The sequence below is a fragment of the Syngnathus leptorhynchus genome, chromosome 4, assembly GCF_054491065.1.
Source record: "Syngnathus leptorhynchus isolate UIUO chromosome 4, UIUO_Slep, whole genome shotgun sequence".
In the NCBI taxonomy this organism is placed as follows: domain Eukaryota; kingdom Metazoa; phylum Chordata; class Actinopteri; order Syngnathiformes; family Syngnathidae; genus Syngnathus; species Syngnathus leptorhynchus.
The window spans coordinates 11,345,445-11,356,928 of record NC_141198.1 but is presented as its reverse complement, the minus strand read 5'-3'; the positions used below and the strand labels follow the sequence as shown (position 1 = coordinate 11,356,928).

The 11,484-nt window shown below is 43.4% G+C and overlaps 2 protein-coding genes across 3 annotated transcripts; one reads left to right on the top strand and one right to left on the bottom strand.

The window, feature by feature from the left end:
- Positions 1–56: 56 nt before the first annotated feature.
- On the bottom strand, positions 57–2,252 carry cenph (centromere protein H). Its single transcript, XM_085909118.1, has 10 exons — positions 2,013–2,252; positions 1,659–1,763; positions 1,532–1,587; positions 1,414–1,459; positions 1,282–1,350; positions 871–927; positions 715–778; positions 526–577; positions 290–450; positions 57–221 (listed from the first exon to the last, which is right to left on the bottom strand). The coding sequence occupies exons 2-10, from the start codon at positions 1,751–1,753 to the stop codon at positions 129–131; spliced, it is 693 nt and encodes a 230-aa protein (XP_085765244.1). The 5' UTR covers positions 1,754–1,763; positions 2,013–2,252; the 3' UTR covers positions 57–128.
- Positions 2,253–2,916: 664 nt separating this feature from the next.
- LOC147058104 (junction-mediating and -regulatory protein-like) lies at positions 2,917–9,709 on the top strand. Of its 2 annotated transcripts, XM_085910096.1 has the most exons (11): positions 2,917–3,041; positions 3,319–4,124; positions 4,787–4,960; positions 5,641–5,791; positions 6,044–6,213; positions 6,279–6,444; positions 6,668–6,837; positions 6,953–7,036; positions 7,117–7,209; positions 7,273–7,786; positions 7,861–9,709. In XM_085910096.1, exons 2-11 carry the CDS (start codon positions 3,321–3,323, stop codon positions 8,169–8,171), a joined length of 2,637 nt encoding a protein of 878 aa, XP_085766222.1. In that variant the 5' UTR covers positions 2,917–3,041; positions 3,319–3,320; the 3' UTR covers positions 8,172–9,709. The 2 variants fall into 2 exon arrangements, with proteins under 2 accessions (XP_085766222.1, XP_085766221.1); XM_085910095.1 differs by lacking the exon at positions 2,917–3,041 and having other exon boundaries at positions 3,285–4,124.
- Positions 9,710–11,484: the final 1,775 nt, after the last annotated feature.

Sequence of the window (11,484 nt, the reverse complement as noted above, 5' to 3'; positions counted from 1 at the left end):
GAGAAATAAGTCGCCCCCTTGTGGCCTCTCTCGGTATGACAGCAACAACTACCAGCTCTATAGATTTTATTTATTTAATCTTCGAAACATAAAACAAACACATACACACAACAGACATGTGGGCTTCTTTAGTCGGTGATGGGAAATTCCTCCAGAGTCAGGGCTATGTCTCGTAGCTCTCGATCGTCCATCCAGTTTATTTTGTACGCCAATAGAAGTCCCTGCACATGGAAGAAATAATTCTTACAAATTTAAAATGAGTTCTCTGAACTTTTTGTTTTGTTTTTACCCTTAATATATTCTGTCCCATGATGACCATCTTTGTTAATTCTTCCAAGTTTGTGCGGCCTTTCTCCAAAACAGCTTTGTACTTTTCTGCATCCGGGTGCGGTTTCTTCACCTTCAAGTCTTCAATCTCTTTCATTTTCTCATGCAAGAGGCGCTTCAGCTCTAAACACAATACAAATATGTTATCAAACATATCAAACAACCAAAAAAAGTCGATTGTAAACCATGTTTACTAACCAAGCCTGTTTTTCTGGAGTTTTGTGATTTCATCTTGAAGAGCCCTTGATTCCTTTAAGTACAAGAAGGAAAAATGAGAAAACTTTTATTAGTATTTCAGCATATCACAGCCCAGGATCTAGGCTAAATAATGATTATCATTCATGTGCAATTTATGGTCCAAAAAAACAAATGCTGAAAGTTGTTTACCTCCTGTGCTGTTTTGATCTGTGAGCAAAGCATCGTGCAGCGATCACTGATGGCTTTCAGTGCACTGAAAACAACATAAAAGTGTATCAAATTGACAACATCTTTCTTTTTTTTTTTCATAAAATAATTCTACTTTAATTGTTTCTGTGAACTTACTCAGTCTCTGAATTATTTTCTTTCATCTTTTCTTCAATGGCATGCCACATCTGCATTCTAAAACATAGGTCAAGTCAGTAACCTGTTCAGGTCAGTTTATTTGGTAGAGCTGTACAATCCAGTACAAATTACAACTTTAAAGTTAACTTTACTTTGGCAATTTTTTGGGGGTCCTACACCTTGAGTGTCACAGATGAAAAATAATGCCATGTGATCATTGCTGTGTCTTCTTTTAATCATTAGGTGAATATTGTTGTTTCATTTGATCATATTTTTGTAATCAGTGCATCTTTTATTGTCATCTAAAGAATGCAAAGTCAAGCTGTCTTCCACCATGTCATTTACCACAATAATAAAGATACTGTTAGACCTAATATCAGTTTGACAAGTAAATATTAGCTTATGGTTTACCTGTGCAAAGCTAGTGTGCTGTTAAAATGAAGGGCCTTGATTCTTTCCAGCTCGCTGACATTGCCTGCTCTGTAAAGACAAACATCTGTCATTCGCCAATCGAATGACTGGGTTAACAAATCAAGCACTCACAAGCGTTCCTCTGCTTCAGCGCTAGAGCACGGGCTCAGATTTGTTCCTGCAAGAGAAGAGTTGACATTCACTTTTGTCCTCAGGAAGGAAATTTGTCAGAAAGGGCTGAAAATTTGACCTCTATTAAGTTGCACTTCCATCTCAAAGCACTGGTTAAAGAGCTGCTCTTTTATTCTGAAAGAGACGACAGTAAATACAATAATAAAATATGACATAGGATACTTATGATCATGAAAGAAGCGCACTTGAGTATGTCTGGTGAGATGTCAGATTGGCCATTGGATCCATCGTTGAGGGGCACGTCCTCCTCCTGGTTTCCCGTATCGTCAGAAGGCTCCATGATGCCACAACTTTGCAGAAACAAATACAAATCATTTTTCTTCTTCTTTTTTACAGACATCACTTTCACCGTGTACTCGCGGAGCTATGTTTTTAAATATGCTACCTGTTTTCAAAATGTTTTTTTTTTGCTGTTCTAAATTTGTATTACGACTTGACGACGACAGATGAGAAGCACTGCTTTGGCGATCAAATACATTTAAGCTTGAAATGAATGCTGGAAGTGCATAATTGAACGAAGAACATAAAATTAAAGTTACCTTGATAAATGGAGTCCGATCAAATCTTTAAACGAAATATTACAGTTAAGCGATAATGATACAGCGATCAGTGATAACCAACAAATAGCGTTAGAACTCACAAAACAAGTTCGTTTTGTGATAGGGTTTATTTTCGATCGCTAACCCATTAAAGTCGATTTTCACAAAACAAACTTTAGCATTCGTTGGTTCTATTGAATTGACCCGCCCGGAAGTTACGTTTTTTGCCGTCACCCTTTTCCGCCGTCTCCTCCCTCTTGCTGCCTTCTTGGCCTCCCTAGGCAATCGGAAACTTCAGAGCTCTTACTATGTACAAAGTTGCTACAGTATAATGCGTCAATAAAATAAATAAGTGTATACACCTCTGCATCACGTTGTATGCATATTAACATTAAACAGATCAAAAAGATAAATACAAAATTACAGCAATGATAATAATAATAATTAATAATAATAATAATAATAATAATAATAATAATAATAATAATAATAATAATAATAATAATACATATTATCTGGGCTCACACACCCCTGATACACCCACCACACTATTTGAGAAGGACTGATTTAGCTTAGTTAAAACCAAGCAAATAAAATACAATTTGTTCAAAATCATTCACCTGTGTAAATAAAATCACGATTAGATTTAGACCCTAAGAAATATGAAGGCGGTGTTTACCTAAATATCTTTGTATGGATGAGTCTAAAGATTATTGCTCTTAAAATTGTTAAATAGCAATAATTACAACGCCTCCACTATGAGGGGAAAAATAAGCAATTACAACAACTAAATGAAAAGCTAAATTATCTTGACGCATTTTTCATTTGTTTGGTTCCCCACGTTTCCCACTGCCTTTGAAGGCATCATCATTTTAGGTCTGTGTGGTCCAGTGGTCGGTCAGCTGTTTAGGTAAACATGTCAACATTATTTCCTCGGAGGCAACACTAATCTCACAGATTGCTTGCTGCGGGATTGATTGACTCTTTTTTTAAAAATTGCATCCTTCCTTTGCGTTGCAAGGTTACACGGTGAGCATGTTTGCATCAGTTTACGATGCGAAGGGTGAGGATCATTGCTTGAAATGCGGTCCGCGGTGGTTAGACGATGCGCACTTGCCGTGGTGTGATGCTCCTTCAATGCTATGCTATTGATGTAGCTCGAACACTGGCTGCCTGACATCCAAGTGGATGGAAATGTCACCGCGCATTTCTCAAAGCGACGGACGAGCTCGTAAACTGAGTAAATGGTGATAACTCCGCATTGATGCCTTCATGCGCATAGCGGTGTGGTTGCATTACTTTGCAGGGATGTCATTCACAATGGAGGATAATTTTGAGTCGGGCTGGGTTGCAGTTCGCCCAAATGCGTTCGAAGACAAGGAGAAGAACAAATTTGTTTTTATCGTAGCCTGGAACGAAGTGGAAGGCAAATTTGCCATAACGTGTCATAACCGGACTGCGCAAAGGAGAAGCTTTGGCGCCAGCAGCAGAGACCCTCCGTCTGAGGATGGAGACAAAACAAGATGGGCCGGAAGTCCCGTCGGGGACAAAGTGTCCAGGAGCCCTGGCTTAGGAGCCAGGGAGGCTGCGGTAAAGGGCCTTAAAAGCAAGCACCCAGTTTCCAAATTAAGCCCTGTCAGGATTAAAACTGTGGTCAACTATGTGTCATCTCACGTCGGTTCTGATACAGAGTCACAGAAAGAGGAGCAGCTGCCCCCTGTGGACTCTTTGGACCTGGAGGATGTTCTGAACCGGGAAGACTGCAGCTGGGCGGGCCTCTTTTCCTTCCAGGACCTCCGGGCTGTCCATCAGCAACTGTGTTCTGTCAATTCAGAACTGGAGGACTGCCTCCCCGTCTTTCCAGAAGAACCAAGCGGGATGTGGACGGTGCTGTTTGGACCGGCTGAGGTCTCCGAGACTGAGATGGATGAGCTGTGTTCCAAGTTGCAGCTCTACCTTGGCCATGCGCTTGATATATGCGGCTGGAAGATCCTCTCGCAGGTTCTATTCACAGAAAACGATGACCCGGACGAGTATTACGAGAGCCTGAGCGAGTTGAGGCAGTGTGGATACGAGGAGGTGCTTCTCCGTGAAAGTAAACACCTGCAAGAAGTGAGTTTTTCACTCTTTTACAAGGATAATAACGGACCACAACAGTACGTCAACAGTTGCAAACACAAGGTTTGCTTCTAGTTTAATATGACCTGCTCCCACTAGTAATTAGTCCATATTGTAATAAAGGAAAATAAAAGAAACAGATAGAGGGTCACTTTAAATTGCCGTACTAACAAAGGTGTAAATTTGATACAAATGCGGGCTAACAATTAACCAGCTCCTATCTGAGCTCATAATATTCATCTGTTTTCTAGTAGTACTAAAATGAGGCCACCAGAAGACACACGCCACACACACACACACACACACACACACACACACACACACACACACACACACACACACACACACACACACACACACACACACACACACACACACACACACACACACTGTCCTATCGATCCTCTGTGACGGTTGACGTATTTCAGAGCTGCATTTCGCCTGGTCAGTCTGGCAACAAAACGTGTGACTATTGATCTTATTCCCTAGAAGTAGATCACATTCAGCACCATGTGCACTTTATTGTGCTGTCAGTATTTACAGTTCCACAAAGCATCCTTTCTTTTTAGCCAGTGGAGTGCGAGTGAAAGCTGATATAGCTCAAATAAGTCGACCAACTTACATTTGTTTCTCTTTTCTTGTATGTGTTTGTGCAGCTTCTGGACAAACACAGAAGCATGGAAAGTATGGTTGACTTGTTGGCGCTGTATGAGGAGGAGGACCAGGCTTATGGATGCTTGCTGGAGGCCTCCACGCAACTGTACCAGTATCTGCTGCAGCCATTCCGAGACATGAGAGAGCTAGCCATGCTGCGCAGACAACAGATCAAGGTAACTAACCCGCCAGACAAGCGATCGCACTTCACAAATGCTTTCGAAAGCATAATAGAGGCATCTCACGTCCGATCGATGCTTAACCACCACATGTGGTGAGCTGGCAACTCAAATATGTTTTGAACGTGACGCACTATGCAAAGCGATGAATGGATTGATTATAATGCCCTAACCTACTTCACCACTCCAACCGCTATGAAGATGAATACCTCGCTGACGAGGTCAATCAACTAAGCGCAGTTACTTGTATGAAAGGAAACGTTATTACATTGTACAGGCGTACCTAATGACGCTTTAAAAAAGCATTTGAATGGAAAAGTGGGCTGTGAGTGGCATTCGGTGGATCTCCAATTACCTGCCGACTCAGAGACACATAAATAAATTAAGGTTTGTGTGCTGCTATTGGATCACCCAACACGTTCATTTCATTTTCATTTATTAAGTCACTGTATGAAAATGATCCGTGGTAGAATGCTCAGGTTCCACCAAGACTTGAACTTGGATCGCCTTATTCAGAGTCCAAAGTGCTGCGAGTCATCTTTCAGCATTTACAATGCCATGCAGTTAAATCCTATTTAATACATGTATTATCACTTTTGTAAAAAAACTGTACCTTAAGTGTCAAAGTGGTTTATTGTTGAATGGAAAACGTACTAAGCTTAACCCTCTCTCACTAGATCTCTATGGAGAATGACTACCTGGGCCCGAGGCGTATTTACGCTCTCCAGAAGGAGGATTCTGATTGGCAGAGAAAAGCTCAAGAAGCTGTCCTTATTATCCAGGATTTTACAGTAAAATACTTTGAGACAACAGCGAGAGCACAGAAAGGTAATGAAAGACGATTGCTAAAGTCGGTGTCAAGTTGTTAAAGCAGTGGAACAATTCGGAATAACACGGAGGGAGGGAGGGAATGGGGTGGGTGGGTGGTTGGAGGGAGGGAGGGAGTTATGTGCAACCACCAACTGAAGTAACCAAAAATGACCACTAGATGTCTCACTCTGAGCATTATCTGGCTAGATCCAGCCAACACAATGTTTCTGTATTCAATCCCATTTTTTTTTTGTGTTTCTATGTTTACAGGAGTATATGATCGTATGAAGGTGGACCAGCGCAAGTTTGGTAAGGCCTCATGGACAGCGGCGATGGATCGCATGGAGAGAATGCGCTACTCTGTCGCCAAGGAAAACCTGCAGCTCCAAAGAGCCCGGGAGATAAGCCTGGAGCAGAGGAAGCACAGCCTTCGAGAGGAGGTATGCAAGGGAACAAACGTGCCCATAATATTTAACAGTGCATGAGTAACAGGCTTTCCCCTCAGATGCAGAGCCTGTGTAGTGGTGAGGACGCGATGACCCTACTGGACCACATGGAGTCACAGTACTATGAGCTCCAGTTGCAACTGTATGACATCCAGGCTGAGATCCTTCAGTGTGAGGAGCTACTTCTCACGGCTCAGCTTGACAGCGTTCGAAGACAGTTGACAGGTATGTCTTTATTCCAAAATGCACACAACTGCTTTGGTGCATAATCACTTTGTAACAATCAAGCTGATTCTGATTCGATAAAAAGAGAAATTGAAAAATGAAACAAAAATACTTTCCTGTAAAATGGGGTATAATTCGCTCCTCTTTTCCATTCAAATATGACATTTTTATTTGATGAAATGACCGATAGTCTATAATGGAGCATTTTTGTATGTGTTTGCAGAACACCAGAATGAGGTGGTGTACTATGACACGTTTGAAAGCGCTGATGATATAACAGAGGAGGACACGGCTGAGAAGGAAGAACTGCAGCGGCTTCAGGTCAGCGCGCGGCAACTGGAAGCACGAAGGGGCCGCATCACTGCCAAGCGCTCCTATCTGAAGAGCAAGAGGGTGTGTATGCCTGAGTCATCCACATCCCAAATGCATTGACATTTTAGAATTCCCTAATATACTAGATATTTGGTGTGAAATGTACCTGTATGAGTGTCCTCCTGTCCTTCTGCAGGAGATCTGCGTATCAAACCACATTAAGAAACAGCTGATGCGCCAAAGCACCCAGAATGATTCCTTATCTCCAAAGATCTCACTGGTAGACCTTTCTTCACTTTTTAACCACCTAGCTAAACGCATGACATGAGGAGCTTTATTTCTCCACACTGAATTTTACAGCCGAAATACGAAGAAGAGGAAGATGAGAGAAAAAATAGCAGAGTCCGTCAAGAGAGACAGAAGACTCTTGATAGACTTCGCACCTTCAAGCAGGTACGCCGAGAGCTGCAATCCTGTCTGTCTTTTGCCGGCTGATCTTCGTATCTGTGTGTCCAGCGCTACCCGGGTCAGGTGATCCTCAAGTCAACGCGTTTGCGTGCGGCCCACGGCAGAAGGAGAGAGCGCGGCAGGATTATGCAAACGGACGGCGAGGATGAAAGGGAGGAGCGTTCCGCCCTTGCCGACGCACAAGGGCCGTTGCGCCTCAGCATCAGCGTGCAGACGGACCCCAGCTCGGCGCTCACCACCCAGCCTGTCACAGGCCTGGCAGCCCACTCGCTTCCTCCTTTGCCCGTGCCAGGCCCCGCAGACTCCTTCTGCTCTCCTTGCTCCCTGTCGTCACTGCTGGCGTCTCCGGCCTCACCTCCGCCTCCACCCCCTCCTCTGCCCGTCCCGCCAATACGAGAACAGGTGTCCCCCTCTGAGAGCCTGAAGGCTGAGGCGCAGTCAGGGGAGCGCCCTCACTCCCCGCTTGGCCCTTTCCATCCTCGCTTCTTTGACAGCAGCCAGCTGGTGAGCGCCCGCAAAAAGCTGAAGAAGACTCCTGGTTTTGACGACCACAGCAGACGAGGTATTTGCTGTTCAGCCGTTTGCACGAGTCAGTTGCAGTATGCATTCTGTCTTTTCCTGTCTGCTACTACGTAGGGAGCTGCCCCATGGACGAAGTCCTGGCCTCCCTGAAAAGAGGCAGTTTCCACCTGAAGAAGGTCGACCAACGGGCCCTCCCCCCCGCTGCCCAGAATGACGACGACTCCAACAACATTTTAGCTCAGATCCGCAAGGGGGTCAAACTGAGGCAAGTCCCCCCTGAAGAAAGGAAAGGCCAGGAGCACACCGCCGCCTCCAAGGACCCTCTGACCAGGAGCATCTATGAGGCGCTTCGACGAATAAAGGAGGCCTCGCCGGACTCGGACTCTGAGGATGATGGTCTGGGTGGGCCGGACTGGGAAAGCTAGGACTTGAGACTCAAGACCCAACTCATAACACCACACAGTCACAAATTCGACTCTGCTGTATCTTACTGGGATAATGATTTGACTCTGTAAAATGGCGCAAGCATGTTCCCAATAGCAGAGTGGGGATGAGTCGTACGAAATCACCAAATATAGGTCACCCTGTTCATTTTATATTCTAATTTTCCCCACTGCTTTCAATTATTATACTGTCACGTTGTAACAACGCCATATTTATTTCTACTTATTCACTCACGGGTTGTAGCCCGCAAATCTTTTATGAATCAATACAAAAAAAGCAAATTCTGTCTCGACACGGTAACAAAAACGTTCATGGGCACGATTTGTAAATTGGGGTCATATGGATTATATGAATACAAATCCTTCTGAGATTTAAAATGAGATCACATGGCCAACCATTGCCACTGAACATTACTATTGTCACCATCTTTCAGATGTTCTCGTACCTGCCATGGACGGACGGGCACTGCATGTGGTTGTCACTTTACGTATTGGAAACATAGCAGAGGCACACTTCTTGTCAGATGTGAAATTGCAGTAAATCCTTTCATATGTCACACTAGATTCATCCCCCCCTCCCCCTCCCATCCTCTTCTGGCTTCATCACCCCCATGTTCCTCATCCAACGAGGATGACCATCTGCTTAACCGCGGCATGCTACGTGATCGAGATATGGAGCGTCAATTCACGAGTTAATACCACGCGGAAGGAGCGGAATGTCTTTGCAAAGAGCGTGAGGAGATTTCCGAGCGGGAGGCTCTCCATCCCTCGCTGGTGACTGGTGCTCACTCGCTGCTTTCCCCACACACACTTGAGTAGGCAGCCACGCTCAGTTGGAAGTCAGTTACTCACAAGCTACCCACACGCTAAGTTGTCAGCCAATGAGTGCAGAAATATTCCTGACCATGTTATGTAACTATTTGACTTAGAAGTGGCAGCTCTTGCATTATGTACTTGTGCAAAGACTGCTACGACATGTTATGGACAGAAGTATTTGGACACTTTTCTGTTACACCTACACCATCACAAAATGGGGGATCCGTTTTCAGCTGGAGCAGCTGAAAAGTCTTAGAAATAAATCTGAAACTGAAGCCATAAGCATCATTCAGCCATTCATTTTCTTTACCGCTTCGTCTCCTTAGAGTACATATAGACGAAGAAGGAAATACCACGCTGCCCGCCCTATGCTTTATCAATACTTAAGCAGCTGAGAGCAAGATGGCATGGACAGATCATGCGCCAATCACAATTGTTAACATTATCCCCCACTGCAAGACAAAAAAAAAAGAAACTTTGTGTCTCTCCTATTAAAGTTGTGTAGAGATGTCAGTAACTTTATCTTTTTGCTTTCTCAGCATTTTCGGCCAAATGTGAACATTTGACTACACATCCCCCATCTGAGATGTTACCTGTACAAAAAACAGGAACATTTAAATGCTTTGACACATTGCTCCAAATCTTCTTTTTCTGCTGTAGTAAAAAAAAAAAAAATTCGTCTGTTTGATTGTTTTGTTTTAACAACCTTGTCCCGGATTTAAATAAACCCTTGCGATGCAAATATATTCCGAATGCCTGTTTAACAGATTCTTCAGTTTGATTGATGTGTTTTGGAAAACATCTCATTCCATATTAATCCAGAGAGTTGCATTAAATCCTGGAACAGGTCTAACCAGTCCACAAACATCAGTATCCTGAGGTACGTCTTTAATATCATGAGTTCAAAATTACTTTAAATAGTCAAAAATATTGCCAGTCCTCTCATACCTCTAAATACAATAATGTTACCTACATTAAATACCATACATTACAAAACAAGAAAACAAAAAGCTTTTTTATATCCACCGCTGTACAAAGGCATTCGTCAGCAATCAAGCATGTTATAATAAAGGTGTTCCACCTCCAAAGTCTAGATTTGAGTAACGTTTTGGTACATGGGCCTTATTCCAGTGTATTAACCTGTGCAATTTATAGAGTATTACCGCGTGAAAGTCAAATCTAAATATATCGGGGGTGGTTAAAAATTGTGGTTACACAGTGAAAACAAGCAGCTCAATTCATAATGTGACTTAGGACTGTTGAAGTCGGAGCATCTTATGTGAGGTTTTCAATGAGAGACCTTGAAAGTCAAAGGCAAAGATTTTCCAAAGAAGCCGTGGAATAATAATAATAATCGACCCGGTACATATCGGACGGAGTATTGCACTGTTATGCATTTTCAGTATCGATATAGACAAAAAGTTGCCGTCTTTTGCTTAAAAAGTCCACTGTACTGTACAGTAACACTTTTCCATGGGTTAATACACAACAATAAGTCGCCGCACAGCGTTACTGCATTTGCTTTCCATCCATTTACATGAGTACAAAGTTGTCGTATATGGTTCTCTAATTAAAACACAATTAAATCCAGTGTAAAAAAAAAAAAACCAAACCCAGTTCTGTGTTCACCCATAGAAGGGAAAAGCTGTGGCCAGTTTTACTCAGGGTGCAAAGTCACACACAAGAAGTGGATAGAACACTCTTGAAGCCCTTCGTGATGCACCGCTTTGACCAGCAGGGCTGCCACACAGGTTAGCGGTCAAGAGCAGTTCACTTCCTGTTGGTTGGGTGAGGGTGTGTGTGTGTGGGGGGGGGGTGTCATCTGCATTGATGCGTGTGCAGTCCACTTGAAGAAAAAGTACCTGATAGAATGACAGAGAGGTGTTGTACAGAGCCTGCCTGGTATTGCTCAGTGTGAGTGGGCAGGTGTCGACCATCCGTGTTCCCCAAAACTGGCTGTCCTCACAGTACAAACAGAAATTATGTACAAAGAATCGGTATGTCCGCTGGCGTGTGCTCGGAAGGCACACTTTGAAGCTGAAGGTCACAAGCTCCACACTCACATACACACGCACGCCACACTGAGTTTGGCAGGAAGACAGCTCAGTTGCCTGCGATGGTGGAAGCAGTCTGGATGCGAGTTACTCTCATGCCCCATCCGTTTCCGTGTGGCATGATTACGCCGATAGAAGGTTTCCACCTTCCGTTAAGCAGTGGGGATTTTACATGAAGGGCAAAATGGATAGCCAGATACAGCAGATGGAAAAAAGTCATGGTTCAAAAATGACATTTATGTACACACATTTGAAACCAATTCAACTGCAGATAGCACTGCATATAGTACTGTCAATAAACTTTGATTTTAGATGGTTTAAAATTGCCTACAGATGCCACAAGATGATAGAAAATCAACACATGAAACTTCTCAACTCACCTAAACATAGTTCATTGGCAACAAGATGCAGCAAGATGGTGCCGA